Below are 16,735 nucleotides of genomic sequence, written 5' to 3'. Positions count from 1 at the left end.
GCTTTTTCAAATCTCTTGGAAAAAGTGGTCACAAGTGTCCTATCTCCTTTTGATAAACTGTATCCTAAGTCTGCAGCAGTGCCCTGACCTGCCCTATGGCACTGGGGGAACTAAATGCAAGCCACTTGTCATGTGTACCCTTTATGTAGCCTGGACTGTTAATATGGTTTGAGCAACATTACAGACTATTTAGTCAAAACAATAGAAGTTTTCTGAGCCTTACTTATTTGATCTATTCGGGGAGATGGCAGGCCTCTAGGTAAACTGGGGCAGGTTCTGTTTCTTCCCGTTGTGCCGGGTTTAAACAGAGAACCGGGCGGTGCCGGCCTATGAGAGCCTCCCATGGAGTTTCAAAACCTTTCTGTATCTCGGTGTGAACGTTCATCACAGGGACATGGGCTTACTGGATGGTGATCGCGGTAGGGCGCTGACCGATTCGCCAATCTATGCGCTTCTGGACCCAGCTCCCCCTATCGCCTTTGGGAATGGTAGCAAAGATGCTGGTTTTCCCAAGGCACTTATATTTCTTTGCAGGTCTCCCAGTGATACCAACCAAATCTTTTTTCAGGACTCTATGGAGCCTAGAGTCGGAGCTTATATGAGGGACAGCTTGGAAGCGGGTCTCTATTCTCATGCTGCAGCACCCCATGACTGAAGGGGGCTTGGGGTCCCAGATCTGGAACTGTATTTCACAGTTGCCCAACTCCAGTGCTCTATGCGATGGCTCGCTGAGGTCAGAAATGCAGAGGATGGGCTGGTTAGGGCAGAACTAGGAGCCATGAGCATACCTGAATGGCTGCTCTTGACAGAACGACCGGCTAGAGGACTGGGTAGGCTTAAGCATGTGGCCAAACTTGTCTCGATCTGGTATGTACACCCCAACAAGTGCCGACCACAGAGCGAGCGCTGGTCTCCTCTGGAGCATGCTGCTATGAAAGTGCTACTACGGGGATATGATCCTACTCCTTGGCGGGAGGCTGGGATTACCCAGCTGGGCAACCTTTACAGTGTCGGTGTTCCGTTATCCTTTCAGGGCATGCCGGCCTTGGAGACGGTCTTTTCCTAGCACACAATGCACTAGTGGCAGCGATTGGGGACACTTGGGCACTGGGGCAAACCGAGCCGCCGCTGCACTTGGTTCTGCAGTGTCTCTTGACTCATGGTTCAAGTCGCCAGAAGGTATTGGCATTGTACGTAGCACTGCATCGGGTTGTAAAGATTTTTTGCTTTGGGCTAAACCCAAATGGGATGAGAGCCTGGGCACCGAGATGACCACCAAACAGTGGACCATGGCCTTGGGCAGGAAAGTGAATATCGAGTAATGTTATGTTATGTTAAGAGGTGGTCTTATAGAGCACTCAGCTACTCGGGAAAAGTGTCCCGGCACTATGAGACCTGCAGGGCCAGGACCGAAAAACGCAGAAGGCTACTGTCCAAACAGCCATGTTTTGAGCTCCTTCCTAAAGGAGAGCAAGTTGTCTAGCTTCCTGAGGGACAGTGGCAGTTTGTTCCAAAGCTGTGGTGCCAGAAGTCTATATGAACGTCCCCCCAAGCGGGCTCGTTTAATTGCAGGAACAACAGCCAATGCCTGGGAAGCAGATCGAAGGCTTCTGGACGGATAGTAAAAGCAAACTCTTTTTCTTAAATAGAAAGCGCCAGTGCCATGAAGAGATTTAAACGCCATGGTAAGGGTCTTAAAAAGAATGCGTTCGCGCACCGGCAACCAGTGGAGCGAGTTTAAAAGAGCAGAGATGTTGGACCTACGACTGAGGCCAAAGATTGCCCTTGCGGCTGAGTTTTGGACAGATTGTAGATGGGAGAGGAGATACTCCGGGAGGCCGAGATAGAGTATGTTGGCGTAATCCAACCGTGATCCAATCAAGGCCTGTACGGTAATCCTACTATGGGCATGTGACAGAAAGGGAAGGAATTTCCTGAGAATTTTTAGAAGGCCAAAACATTGTCCTACTACACTGAGAATCTGGGGTTTGAGAGTCAGTCCATTGTCCACTTTCACACCCAGATTTTTCGCCATGGAGGTAGCAGAAGATGGAGGAAACATGTCGGCAGGCCACCAAAATTTCCAGTTGGCCTCTGGGGGACAGCCGAAAAAGAGAACCTCTGATTTATCAGAGTTACACTTGAGTTGATACAATTGGAACCACAAGAAGACTGCCTCGAGGCAGCTCATGTTGTTAGCGCCGTTAAAATCTGTGTTCTTATCACAGGTGAAAAGAAGCTGCGTATCGTCGGCGTAGGATATAATCTGGGCTCCATAAGACTCGACCAGAACAGCCAGGGGGACATATATATATTAAAAAGAGTAGGACTCAGGATTGATCCCTGTGGGACTTTCACCTCCAAAGGTGGAACTGGGGCTAAGAATGGAGGGGCCCAGATTGATTGTTGGCGGTTGGATAGAAAGGACGCAAACCAACTGAATACCGTCCCCCTCAGACCGATCTCCTGGAGTCTTGGGAGAAGATGGTTGTGGGGGACGGTATCAAAAGCCGCCGACAGATCTAACAGAACCAACATCGCCTTCCCACCGTTGTCCAAGACCTCCTTAATAGATTCAATAACCTCCAGCAGCGCTGTTTCCGTGCTCAGATTTGAGCGAAACCCGGACTGAGTATGATGGAGGATATCATGAGCCTCTAAAAAATTTGAAAGGGTGGAGTGGACTTGTTTTTCTATAACTTTGGCAAAGGCCGGGAGTAACGAAATCGGTCTATAATTAAGATTGACAGCAGGGTCAAGGTTGGTTTTTTTTTAGAAGTGGGAGGATATGAGCCTTTTTCCAAGGGCTAGGAACAATACCAGTTTTAAGAGAGAGATTAAGAACCGGATTGATTAGAGGATTGATGACATGCGCTATCTTGGCCAGGAACTTCGTGGGGCATGGATCCGCCGGCGAGCCAGATTTTAATTTGGATAGAAATTCCAGTGATGCTTGTGGGCAGAGGGGAGGAAAGTTAGTGAGCAAATGGCGCTCGGGAGTCAAGAGAGGGGCAGGGAGATTTGGTCTAGGATCATTTGGTGGGCAAGTCAACATAAATGAGGCTTGTATGCTTTTAATTTTGTCAGCAAAGAAGTTGGATAATTGTTTAATCCATAATTCCGAGGGAGAAAATTTGGATATTGAAGTAGAAGGGGAGGGAAATTCCTTGACTATAGCAAAGATTTCATTACTAGTATTTGCTGCTGCTTCAATTCTTTTAGAAAAATTAGACTTTTTCTCAGTAATGATGTCTTTATGGTAAATTTTATCAGGCGACACACGATGGAAAGAGCGAGTGGCAGTGGGCTGCGGGCTAGAGCCGCTAATGGCCGTTTTGGTCACACGCGAGATGTCGAAATTCACTAAATAGTGATCCGACCACACCGAAGGTAAAGGAGGGGAAGAAGTAATAGGAATAGTAGAGAAAATTTGGTCTAAAGTGTGACCCTTATTGTGAGTGGCTGTGGTTAGATAAGGGATAAAGCCAAAGGGAGTTGTAACATCCAGAAGTTTAATGGTATCTGCCGCGTCTGCCACATCCATATGGATGTTAAGTCTCCCAAAAGCAGGCAGTGCTTAAAATTCATAATTATTGAGGAGATGGCAGTGTGAAGTTCATCGTGAAAAGATCCTGCCTAGCCAGGTGGCTTATACAACAGTAGACCGGAGCAAGAATGATGGGGCGAAAACGACAGACAAAAACCAAGAGACTCCACCCCATGAATATCTTCCGTAGGAACAATTGAGCAAGTGTAACGGCTATCCACCACAATTGCAACTCCTCCTCCCTTGCCCACCGCCCGGTCCTTCCTCAAAATATAATAATTTTGGGGGAGAGCATTAGATAGATCAGGGCCAGAAGAATCTCCAAGCCAGGTCTTAGTCAGGAAAAGACACGCGGGGTTGGACTCAGTTAGTAGACTGAACAGATCAAAGGCATGTTTGCCCAAGGACCGCGTGTTAAGTAATATACATGAGTAGTTTTTTTGAAGGTTTTCCCCCGACATGTCCGAAGCATCAGGATATAGGGAACTCGGAGTTTCCATACTAGATGGTTCATTGAAGTGTGTCCAACCACAGCAAGGGCAGCGTAAGTCGCCCTTGAGATTATTGGGGAACACAGGACAGCAACAACCAATATTGTCTCATAGAGTTTTTAAGTAGCCTGACTCATAACTGAGCATATTACCAAGATTGGCGGCTAAAAATCCATCCATTCGCCCAACACCGGCGCCTCCAGGACGCTGACGGGCGCAGACGGGCTTACCCTTGGCGCACCTTCGGCGCGCATTAGGCGCGCCCGCTGCACTCGTCCACTGCGCGTCCTCGGAGGCATTCAAAAGATATAGGATATAGGAGAGAGGAAGTGAGTCAGAGGGCGCTAAAGACTAGCGTGCTGACCGCAATTACACCCAAGATGGCGGCCGCGCTGTAAACAACGTTTTAGCCGGAGTGCAAGATCAGGAAGGGGTAAAATGGTAAAATGCTCGCTTCAATGTCAGCGCAACAAAATGTTAGACAGTAGCATCGAAATGTTAGACAGTAGCATCGAAATCACACTGTCAACAAGATTTTAAACATAAGCTTAAATGACACACTGTCGCAGAATATTTAAAATACAAAGCCAAAATCGCAAATGTATCAACTAGCCTAGCGCGCGCGTTCCCGGCTGAGCCTCAGGAACAGGTAATGCCCGCTTGAAGTTCACCCTGCTCAATTACTTACACCGCACCTACCTTACTCCACACCGCCTTCACAGCATATTCCTATTGGCGTTTCCAGCGTGCGCTGTTGTCACGTTCCTACACATAGTCTGGGAATGCCCACCACTGATGAGCACGTGGACCCAGGTAATGGAACATGCATCCTCAATCAATAAATCAATCAGGAGTTTTATAGAGCGCAGCTACTCGCTTGCGAGGGTCTCAAGGCGCTATAAAGGTGGGGGGGGGGGCAACTCCGTGGCATGTTGGGGTCATTCGAAGAGCCAGGTCTTGAATTATTTTCTGAACTGGGGCAGTGTGGGGGTTTGCCGGAGGGGGAGGTCGTTCCAGGCCTTGGCTACGAGGTAAGAGAAGGACTTGCCTCCTGTTCTGATTTTGTACATGCGTGGGATGGTGACCAGAGAGAGGTCAGCTGATCGGAGGTGTCTCTTGGGTGCGTGGAAGGAGAGGCGGTCATTAAGGTATGCTGGTCCGCTTTGTGGAGGACCTTGTTGGTGTGGGTGGGGAGCTTGAAGGGTGTTCTTCTTTCTTTCAACAGGGAGCCAGTGGAGATTGCAGAGGTGTTGGGTGATGTGGTGGTGGCGGGGGATGTCTAGGAATAATCTGACTGCGGCATTCTGGACAGTCTGGAGCTTTCAAAGTAGTTTCTTGTTGATTCCGGCATAGAGAGTGTTGCGTAGTCCTGTTTGCTGCTGAAGAGGGTGAGCATGACAGTTTTTCTGGATTCGGGGATCCATCTGAAAGTTTTTCGGAGTATGCAGAGGGTGTTGAAGCAGGCAGAGGATACGGTGTTGATCTGGCAGTTCATCGTGAATGCTGAGTCAAGTACGAGGCTGAGGTTTTGTGCATGGTCCGTCGGGGTATCCTCAGTGATAGGTGTCTGTCTGCCTCCGGGCCCACCTCTGTGTCTTTTGGGAATCACGGAAAGCACTAAACGCAACAAACACTACATGAAACTAGTAGATCTGGCACTGGTTATTTTCGAGTGCCTTTGCCTGGAAAGCCACCCATGCGCCTACGATCAGGTTCTGGCTACAGGTGACTCACAGGTGTGCCCTGGCGGAGGTGGATGCCATGAAACATGACCGTGGGTTGCGAAGGGGTTGAGGGGTGGCTACACTCTGGGACACCTATATCCTCAAATTATTTGTCTGTCTGAACCTCCCCTCCCTCCCCCACACCGACAGTGAAGCTAGAAGGATCGTACCATGGAAAAAGCCGGACTGAGCCTTTGGGTGTCCTGCTCCCGTGTGCACACACACTTCCTGGCTATCACTGGGGACCCCACGTCCAGATGGATGGACTACGGTCAGGCTACTCCTACTCATACCATTTTTCCTGGTGTCCCCTCCCCCCCGCATGACCCCTCGGCTATATTTGTTTTCATTTTGGCAGCGTACTCCTCCATTCATGAGGCCACAGCCTTATTTGGCTGCAAATAGCAGCCCCAGTCAGAAGGTTCCTATGGTTATTGTTTAATTTTTTTTATTTCTGGAATACACATTGGCTTCTCCTCCATGGTGAAGGGTGTATTATGTAGAACTGGGAAGGCATCCTATTCTTTACCTGTGCCTCGTCATCCTACATATTATTGCAGTTCCTGCTTCCACACAGTTGATAATGTATACTTGATGTTATGGCTCTTTTTGCCCATTTGATACACATTGCTCATTATTGTGCCCTGTACCATTTGTGATGCTTTAAGACAAATAAAGAAATGTAAACCAAAAAATAGAGGTTTTTGAACAGCACACATTCTGAACGCAAGTCTTTAAAGGTGCTCTGATATGTGATAATGAACAAAAAGGAGATTTGATGAAATAAATTATTTGCTTAGGCTCACACAATTTGGTCAAATAGGGATTGATCCCAGATTTTCCAGGTTCACAATGTGCAACTCAGCCACTATATTGGTATCTCTTTCTGGCATCAAATGTTAATGCTTTTGGCTTATTTTTTAGAGATTATAGCATGGGTAATAGGCAGAATCCACATTGTATTTTTAGTAAGTTTACATAGCGCAAATCTTACCCAAGGACATAACAGTCCTTCACAACAGCCACAGACTACGCTACTTGTTTTTATTTTGGCACGGGGAGATTTGCAAGGATTCACAGGATGCTGAACCCAGGCTGGGATTGGAACCCAGCTCCTGGTGATACATGATCATCAGCTGTAGCCACTAGCCCACATCGCCTGTCACTGAAAGTTCGGCTAGCTTTTGGGCTTGAGGTTCCCAGAGGACCTCGAGCTCAGCCAGAGGCAGGCCTTTGGCCTGCGGTTTACGTGGCTCGATCACCTCTAGTAAAGCTTGCGTTGCTTCTGACATGCTGTACCTGTTTTGCACACCACCACTGCACACAATGAACATTATCTGTATGAAGCTATCATTGTTTTGATGTTCTATACCTATCTTGCTTGTGTAAGGAAGCTTGCACTGCTACTGTCCATGTGGTGTACATACACTATGAGTAAGGAAAGGGGGCACTGCTGCTTCTGTAATGCTGTCAAGTTTGTGTGCATAAGAAATCTGCTGGTACTGTACCATTTGTGAACTAGGGCCTGTCTCTGTGAAGCACAGACTGCTGTTATATCTGCTTTACCTGTTATTTGTTCAATAGTAAAGATTCTGAAAAAAACTTTTCACTATACAAAAACCAATTTATTGTCTTTGCCATTGCTTGTTATCTCTTACTGCTGTCCATCTACAGTGTAAGCAGGCACCAGAAATCACAAAGAAAATTACACTTCCTTACGTTTGCACTTGGTTGCATCATCAGTGCGTACAACGAAGCCCAGGGAGCAGCTGCAGTTGTATGCCCCGGGGTGGTTCTCACAGACCTGCTCACAGCCTCCGCGAGTGAAGTCTCCACATTCATCAACATCTGTATGGAAGAAGCAGAGTGTTCAGAGGAAGAGAGGGGATCACAGGTGCTGGGACTCCATCCATTAGTAACATTAGGATATAATAAGCATAATATGCGGCCAATTGTTGAAAGAACATATACCCCTCTCCCTAGAACCTCAGAAGATGGTGCAATGTATGTTTATCTGCAGCAAGCCTGAGATCAGTCTTGTATGAAAAAGGTACTTACCAGTAACAACAATTATCCAGCATTAGTGTCTTTCATACATTCACATGTTTGAATTATTCTCATCATCAAGTTGTGAATCCTCTTTGAACTTTATAGTATTAAAGGCAAACATTTAATACAGTACGCAATATAGACTCATTTTCAGGTTTCGCCTCAGACAGCACATGCGGTAATGCGAAATCTCTTGTAAACAAAATAAAAAGCTTAAATGACCTTAGAGCCCACCTCTTACTGACCATTACTTACCATTGGTTTGCTTTGAAGTCACTCTAATTTCCATAGATTCTCACTGGTCATCTCCTCCTGCTTCCACTTTCTCTTCCTGTCTTCCATGGAGCATGGACCAAGTGCAGATTCCTGTCTGCAGCCAGTGTGGTGAAGCGCTTGCAGAGGTATTTTTTTATTTTTAATATAGCAGTCCATTAGAATGCTTGTGTTTGCAGGCCCTCTCTATCCCTCCGTCCCACTTCTTTGTCCTTGTTGCTTGCCCCAGTCCCTCTCACCCTCTCCCGTGACCTTGTTGCTTGTCCCCACCCCCTTTCTCGACATTGATGCTTGCTCTGTCACTCTCACTCCCTCCTGCTTAGTCGTTTGGTTGCCATTAGCATTTGCTGCTCTGCAAAATGTCTAAAAAGCACTGGCAAAGTCAATAGATCTTGGATAGGCGAAATCTATTGGTTTATGTAAATTCCTGTTTGATTTGGCATACAGCCAATGAAAGAGAGGTACTTAAATTCCATCTGGAGTGTGTCTCTATATGCTCAGGAAGGAGATGGGTGGACTACATATGACTCATTGAATAAGAACAACTTCCAGAGTACACTAGTACCCTAAGAAAAAAAGTTGTCTTGGTGCTTTCTGTCTGCGAAAGACACCATCCCTGGAGAACTGGAGTGACAGGTGTGTAACTTTTTCTCCTCTAGCATTGCATCTTTCACAGAAGCAGGTGCCTTGACTTGAGACGAGCAAGCTGGAAATGTGGGAATGAGATACAATACTGTATCAGTTTCAGGAGAGATGCCCACCTTATGCTTCATCCTATATTTAATAATGTGGGGTCTGTTCTCTAAGTCCTGAGACAGTAACAGGTTGTTGGGCAGCGCTCATGTTCAGATTGCTGTTTACCAGCAGCGTCCCAGTATCTCAGATACTATTTACTCCAACTGGATAGCCAAGTTGTTCGCCAACTGTAGAAAAGCCAAGCAGGAAAACCGACAAATCAGGATACAGTATTGGGTTCTGCAGTTCAGATTGTGTATGACGCAAGTGATTCCTTACAATAAGCAATGTCAGAGCAACAGCTTTAAACTATGTCTGTTAGTTACACATAGGACAGTTGACACTTACAATATGGAACAGAACAAACACCAGAATGTACTGGTGGGTTCTGGTCCTGAGATGTGCCTACTAGAACAATTACAATTTTTATGAGGCAAGGTTCTATTGTATCAAATAACATTGGTCTAATGGCCATTATCTAACTATAAAAGGTCCCTTGGCTATGGCTAGTTTTCTTCAGAAGCGCTTGGTACACAAATTGTTTGCTGCAACAATTGCAACAGAGTTTAGAAGTTCTCATCAATGTGACAAGTGTGCCTGTATCAAATCCGCTATGATAATTCAGCCCTTTTGCACCAGCTTTTTGGGCAGCCCAGGGTGCAAAGAGACTCAACTCAGCGGGTCGAGCCAGTGGGTCTGAAAAACACTAGTCTTTGTGTCTCCAATACAGAGCCAAAACCCAAAGTGAAACCTCAGTCAAGTGCAGGAGACATATCCAAGTGAAGAGGACTGGTCCTCCAGGGCTCCAGTGGCCAGTGTAAAGGTCACTGCATACGGTACAGGAGAGACCAGTCATTGGTCAGTGTTGTTGTAGTTCTGGAGTTGGACTAACACCTCAGGTATGTTGTCTGATGGTACCAAGGCTCAGGGGCTTCTATCTACAGAAAAGGCCAGCTGCAGAATAGAATTTTTGTTTTGGTGGCACCCATAGCACATTGGGCATCTGCAGCTCAATTCCTCAGTCCTAGCAGGCTTCAGTCTGCTGGGCTTTGCTCCTAGTCCTTCTAGTCAAGAGCCTTCTCATCTCCACACCTCACAGGTCATCTTTCTTTTCTTACAGGGCAGGTCATAGCAGTGCTTTCTCTAGAAGCTTGGTTTGCTCCTAGCTTTGAGGGGAAACATGTTGCAAATAGAGGTTATTTTTGAAGTTCAGCTAAAGTACGTGTTCCTGAGTTCATGTGACCATTATGTATCCTTCCTTACGGACAGTACTAGTGTGAACCAGGGTCAGCTAAAAATCACAGTACTTTTAATATTTGCTCCTTTGCAACATCTATTGATAGGGAAAGTGACGTGCACCATGAATCCCTGGTATTACAGGTACAGAAAACAATCTGATGCATTAGAGCTGCATTTTTGCTGTACAGTACGTTGTGGACTTTCTTCTAAGACAGCGGGAAAACAAATGTGTTCTCATGGAGTGCTTAGCCAAAAAGAAAAAAGTAGTGCCTGAAAAGTAAGCAGAGGAAGGGCACAAGCAGTAATGCCATGCTCCAGGGGAGGGACAAACATAAGAAGAAGGAAAGCCCACAAGCTAACGAATGAGAACCAAGCAAAAAAAGTGACAATAAAGACGACCAATTGTAAAGAATGGCGGGGGGGCTCTAAACCCAATGCAAGCTTACAATAGGGGTGGAGGCAAGATGGCGGCCGCTTAGGACGGCCGGGAAGCAGCGAGACCGAGGAGATGTCGGTTTGGACATAGTACGGCAATCAGGATTAAGAAACTACCAACCGTAGACCCACGACCCACGAATTGCCATCAGCGAGGACGAATAAAGGATTTAAAGGATCGTATTAAAACTGGTAGAGGGAAAGAAAAAAACTCCGTATGCTCCTTACCTGCCGCCGGCCGCTCAAGCGGCTTCTATGGGAGCTAACGCAGGTAGCGAGGAGGTTCACGTCGGGAGGCGTGTCAGGAGCGGGACTGCTTGCGGAGTTTGTCGAGCAAGTGGATCGGAGTTCGCGTAGCGGGCGGAGCTCGCTGTTGAGGAAGCGGCGGCGGTTTTGGAAGTTTCAGCAGACGAGCGTGCAGCAAAAGACGGGGGAAAGATCACGGAGCATCCTGGAGGCTGCCGCAGAGGTAGAAGAGAGAAAGTGGAGCAATACACCAGGCGGTAAGGAGCAGTTTGGAGACAAGGAAAGGAGGAGGGAGATTATGGCTCCAAAAACTAGTGCAAGTGCCAAAGCAGCTGCAAGAAGGAAGGCTGCAGCTGAGCAGGCAGAGCTAATGGCAGAGAGGGAGGCAGATGGGAACAAGAAGAAAAAGCAAATATCCCCCGCTAAAAGAATGGCGCAGCAACAAGGGGCAGTTAAGGGTAATCATGGCACCACCCCGATTTCAGACATTTTTCAAAAACTCATCAAAGACAAGGACTCCAATAATGAGGCTATCGCGGAGTTGCCGGAGGAGGGTGGTAGTCCTAAAGGCACTGGTGGGGTTGCAGAAAATGTGTTGGAAATACCTGCTCAGCTTGATGCTTCTACAAATAAAGAGGAGGACATTAAAGGGAAAGCTGGTTTAGTGGAAGAAGCTGTGGATAATACCACTGTGTCTCTGAATCTGGACTCCGATATAGCCCCCCTGGTGCTGGAAGATGCGCTGGAAGAAGAGGCCAGCGAAGGTACAGGCGATAAGAAGGAAGCCCCCAGTGAGGCTTTCTTCTCAGTTTCAGAGGGGGGGGAATGGTCGGAGGAAGACGATGATAGTCTGGAGCAAGAGGACAGTGGTTCAACTACCGACAGTGAGTTGGAGAAGGAAGATTTCAGCCCCCCGACAACCGCGGTGAAATCCAATACAGGTGCAAAAATACATGGACAGAAACGGGATCATCCGACGACTAATTCTGTGCTGGAGAGCCCGGGAGGGGAAGCAGCACAGATGTCTCTTCTGGAGGTGATACACCAGGAAATAATCGCACATAGGGAGGAGGCTCGACAGGAAAGTCGCAAATCACAGGCGGCGGTCAAAAAAATGCAAGGAGTGGTAAGGAAATTGACTAAGGTGTGTGTGTATCTGGGAGAACGGGTCACTAACCTGGAAGAAAGAGTGGTGTCGACGGAAGCAGAGACAGCGGCAGCCTTTAGCAAGGTAGATCAACAGGGTGAGCAGATGATAGATGTGCAATGGAAGCTGGAGGCGTTGGAGAATAGGTCTCGACAGAATAACCTGCGTGTACTGGGGATACCGGAAGGATCAGAAGATACAGACATGAGAGCCTTTGTGGTTAAACTATTCGAACATGCTTTCACAGAGCTGAAGGGATGGGATTGGGCAAAGGAGATTCAGAGGGCGCATCGCATTCCCTTTAAAATTCACAAAAATGCCAAGGAGGGAGATAAGCCCAGAGCAATTTTAATATTTCTTGGTAACTTTAATCTGAGGCAGGCAATATCAGAGAGGGCAAGACTGGACCTAAAAAAGAATGTTGATGGTTTCTCTTTTTTTGTTCGCCCGGATTTCTGCCATGTCACGGTGGAGAGACGCTGGAGATTAAGGCAGATGATAAAACCATTTCAGGACAAGGGTATGCAGGCGTACTTAATCAATCCGGCACAGCTGAAAATAATTAACGGTGGGAGAACCTTATATTTCTCCTCCGAAGTGAAAGCTAAGGAATATTTGGACACACAAGGGGTTTAGTAATATTCCTTAGAGGTGATCAAGTATAACAACTATAACTTTTTGGTAGATATGATCAATGTCAAAATCGGGTGAAATGGAAATCAGCAATAATGTGTGGGGTGTGGTGTGTTGTTTAGGGTGGTGGGGACTACAGTGTCACAGGTACTAGGATGGGGTATTAAGAAATCTCCTCGGTCATTACTGCGAAACATCACGTGCACAGACCAGCAGGTCTGAGCGCCTCTGAAAAGAGGGGGTGGGAGGGGGGGTGGAGGGGTCGAAGGGGGAGAGGGGAGGGGAAGTGAGGAGGGGGAGGGGGTGGCGGGGGAAGAGAGGGAGGAGAGGGGGGAATAAAAAAGAGAAAAACTTTGAGATGGAAATGGGTTTGATGTCGGCATTCAGTAGATTCATGGATAACAGACAGGTCAGAAGTGGCAACTATGATAATAATGTCAAACATTAAGATATTTACCATCAATGTAGGGGGGTTAAATGACTGGAAGAAACGACAGAGATTGAGCCACTTTGCTAAATTTAATAATATAGACATATTGTGTATACAGGAAACCCATCTGCCCTGGGCTAAAAGGAAGCTATTGAATATGCACGGATATATAATGCTTGGATGCTCGTCGCAATCATCTACAATAACGGGGGTGGCCATTATGGGGAAATGTAATGTGGGGGGGGGTGAGACGTACCAAAACGGATGGGTCTGGTAGATGGGTTCTGGTAGAACTGAATCTAGGCATTACATTGTGTGTGATCTATGGATCAAACGAAGATGAGCCAGCAGTATTTGACGAGCTGGAAGAGGAGGTGGCTAATTGGGGTACCCCCATGGTAGTGTGTGGAGACATGAATATATCGGCTGATTGGAGGCAGGGAGGTAAATATACAGGACGTAAACATAAGGTATTTAGGGCATTAGGCTCTCTACTACAGTCGCATGGTTTGGCCGATGTATGGGGGGAAAAAGTGCCTGGGGATCCAGGTTTTACTTATTTTTCACATCCAGCTCAGAAATATTCTAAGCTGGATTATTTCTTTGTTTCGTTGGGGGAGCTATGCAATGTTAGAATTGCCAAGCTTCCAAGAATAGTCTCGGATCACAACCCTCTGATATTGACATACAAGGTGCATAATATCCCGAGGAAAACAACAAGGTGGACATTCGAAAGGAAACTACTAAATGATGATAGGTTTGTAAAGCACCTTAAACAGTGGGCGAAAGAGTTTTTCGACATCAACAGATATAGCTCATCCCGAAATGGAGTGTGGGAAGCCTTCAAGGCATCCTTAAGGTGGGAGACGATTAGCTGTTCCGCCAGGCTAAGGAAGGAGGATAGAAGTAAAGTGGAGAAACTCATCTCAGAGTTAGCAGTGTCAGAGAAACAGCATATAGAGGAAATAGGGTCAGGCAAGGATGGCAGCGAAACGGCTAGAACTTTGGCTCTGATCAAGGGAGACATCTTAAAAGGGGTTATGCAAAAGGAGATTAGAGAATATCAGGCGTCTCGAGCAAGGAGATATGAGACAGGTGAACAAGCCGGCAGAGCATTAGCGCTGCGCATTAGGCAAGAAACTAATAAAAATAACATCCTCAAGATTGAAGATAATGGGATAGAATATACTGACCCGAAAGAGATAATGGGCGTGTTCCAGAAATGTTACCAAAAACTATATGATCAAGAGACGGGGGGTTACCATCCAGTCAAGGGTTCGGGCTTGCATGTCCGGTTTTAGATGACAAAGACAGGGAGCAGTTGGAAAAGGATATAACCCTAGAGGAGATAAGGACTGCAATACAGGATCTAGCAGCAGGTAAAGCTGCAGGCCCAGATGGGATACCGATGGAAGTTTATAAGATCTTAGGGGAGGAAATTCTTCCACTGCTCGTAGACCTATTTAACGGTATAATCTGCTCTGGGAAGATCCCTGATTCTTGGAAACAGACCAATATTGTAGTATTCCATAAAAAGGGTAAACCAGAGGATAATCCGGGCTCTTATCGGCCAATATCGCTGATAAACGCGGATACCAAACTTTATTCTAAGGTGTGGGCAAAGAGGTTAGGGGGGATCACTGGCCAACTTGTCTCTCCGTGGCAGCATGGGTTTGTTCTAGGGAGAGGTACCACGGATCACACTTCGCGTGCGATCTCGCTATTTGATGCTATGGCTGTCACGGGGGGAGAAATGGCCATGATCCTCCTAGATGCCGAAAAAGCTTTCGACCGTGTGGTCTGGGAATTTATGTGGGATGTTCTGGTCAGAAGAGGTTTCGGAGATAAGTGTAGGAAAGCAATAAAGGCTATGTACACGGATCCGGTAGCTAGAATCACAACTATGGGCTTGCAGTCGGAAGAGGTGGTAATTAGAAGAGGTACCCGTCAGGGATGCCCTTGCTCTACTATACTCTTCTCACTTTATATAGATCCCCTAATTAGGGAAATTCTAGCTTCAGATAAAATCTCCCCTGTTATAGTAAATGGGCATACCACCAAATTATTGGCTTATGCGGACGATTTGGCAATTGTCACCACTAACCCGCAGACAGCAATGCTGGAATTGAGTCAACTGGCTAACGCTTTTGGAACCCGCTCTGGGTATAAGCTGAATGAAGAAAAAACAATAATAATTAGCACAAATAATATCTATAAAGTCGACCAGAGGTATGTGGAGTCTGCAGTATATCTCGGGGTGAGGATTAATGCAAATGTGGAGAAAATCATACAAGAAAATTATGTACCCCTGATTGCCACAATAGATAAAGAATTAAGAAGAATAGATGTTTTACACCTATCCCTAATTGGTAGAGTGAATGTTTTGAAGATGTCAATGTTCCCGAAACTTTTGAACCTATTTCGTGCCATACCTCTGCTAGTAGAAGAGGGTCTGATGAAGAGAATGGAAGCTGTCTTCTCCCAATTTGTGTGGCAATATGGGAAAATACGTAGACCTTTGGCTCGACTATCTGTGCCACTGGAGAGAGGGAGACTGTCTGCACCAAATCTGAGGCTGTATCACTGGGTTTGTTTAATGATGCAAATGAATGTCCTATTTAAATATGATGATATAGCGGTGCCGATTGGTTTGTACAGAACCCCCACAATATATGAATTGCTAGTAGGAGAAAGAGCATTGGGGCTCCTAACACGAGAAATAAACTTTAGGTATTTTAAAAGGAATAAAAGTAAAGTGATGCTTAGTGCTTGGGGCACCTGGAAGTCAATAATGAGATTCCTGAAGATTCCGAAAATTAATAGTACATTAGACCTGTGGCGGTCAAACCCATTTGTGCATCTTGGACAGAATAGTAATAGTAGGTTATGGAAGGAGCTGGGTATTAGCTGTTTGGGGGATGTCATGGTTGAGGATGATTTACTGGGATTTGACACACTTCAGCAAAAGTTTGGTATACCTGCTAGTCAATGGCTTTTATATAGACAATTGGAGCAAACAGTTAAGTCAATCAGACCCAGGATATTAATTCAGGAGCCTAATTCGATTGTGAACTATGTAAGGAATGGTGGCAAGAAGATTAAAATCGGGTATAGCGATCTCTTGCAGGGTTTGGGAGATGACATCGGACAAATCGAATCAGCTTGGGCCCAAAGAATTGGGGATCCAGATATAGACATTGATTATGCTTTAGCAATGAATAAGAAAATATTAAGAGCTTCAAATCTAAAAGCACAGCATTACAAGACGCCTGCCAAGCTGTTCAAGTGGGGTAAGAGAGAAAACGATAGGTGCCCCAGGTGTGACCAAGGCCCTGCAGATCTATCCCATATGTTTTATAATTGTCAGAATCTCACTCCAGTTTTTAAAGAAATTGAAAGGTTCCTAACGGGGCTGCTAGAGCAACAGATCACTCTATCCCCTACTATTGTTTTGATTGGCAGGGATGAAAACCTAAAACTAGAGCAAGAGGCCGAAGCATTTATTTTTCTATCTATGGCTGTTTTTAGGATTTTAATTTCGGCTGGATGGAAAGACTCTGTAGCCCCCACTTTTCAGATGTGGTTAACTAGGCTTCTGGGAACTCATAATATAGAGGAATGTTTGTACGATTTTAAAGGAAAGAGGTCGAGAGAATATGGTAAGAAGATATGGGCTCCTCTTAGAAATTGGAGAGAAGTCAGATGAATAAGAGTAAGCAGAGTAAGCAGATCTATTGGCGACGTTGATTGACTCCCTTATGTACTACTGTTCGAAAACAAACATGG

General features: G+C 46.1%; 1 protein-coding gene across 1 annotated transcript in view; it reads right to left on the bottom strand.

Moving 5' to 3' along the window:
* LOC147724856 (uncharacterized) overlaps positions 1-16,735 on the bottom strand; it is a 181,449-nt gene that overhangs the window by 64,732 nt on the left and 99,982 nt on the right. Inside the window, exon 13 of the mRNA XM_086966351.1 lies at positions 7,482-7,610. Within this exon, the coding sequence (XP_086822477.1) occupies positions 7,482-7,610 (129 nt within the window). The remainder of the gene's footprint in view (positions 1-7,481; positions 7,611-16,735) is intronic.

Source organism: Lissotriton vulgaris, chromosome 4_1 (assembly GCF_964263255.1).
Source record: "Lissotriton vulgaris chromosome 4_1, aLisVul1.2, whole genome shotgun sequence".
Lineage (NCBI taxonomy): Eukaryota > Metazoa > Chordata > Amphibia > Caudata > Salamandridae > Lissotriton > Lissotriton vulgaris.
The sequence above is the reverse complement of the archived record's forward strand: the minus strand, read 5'-3'. Positions and strand labels throughout refer to the sequence as shown.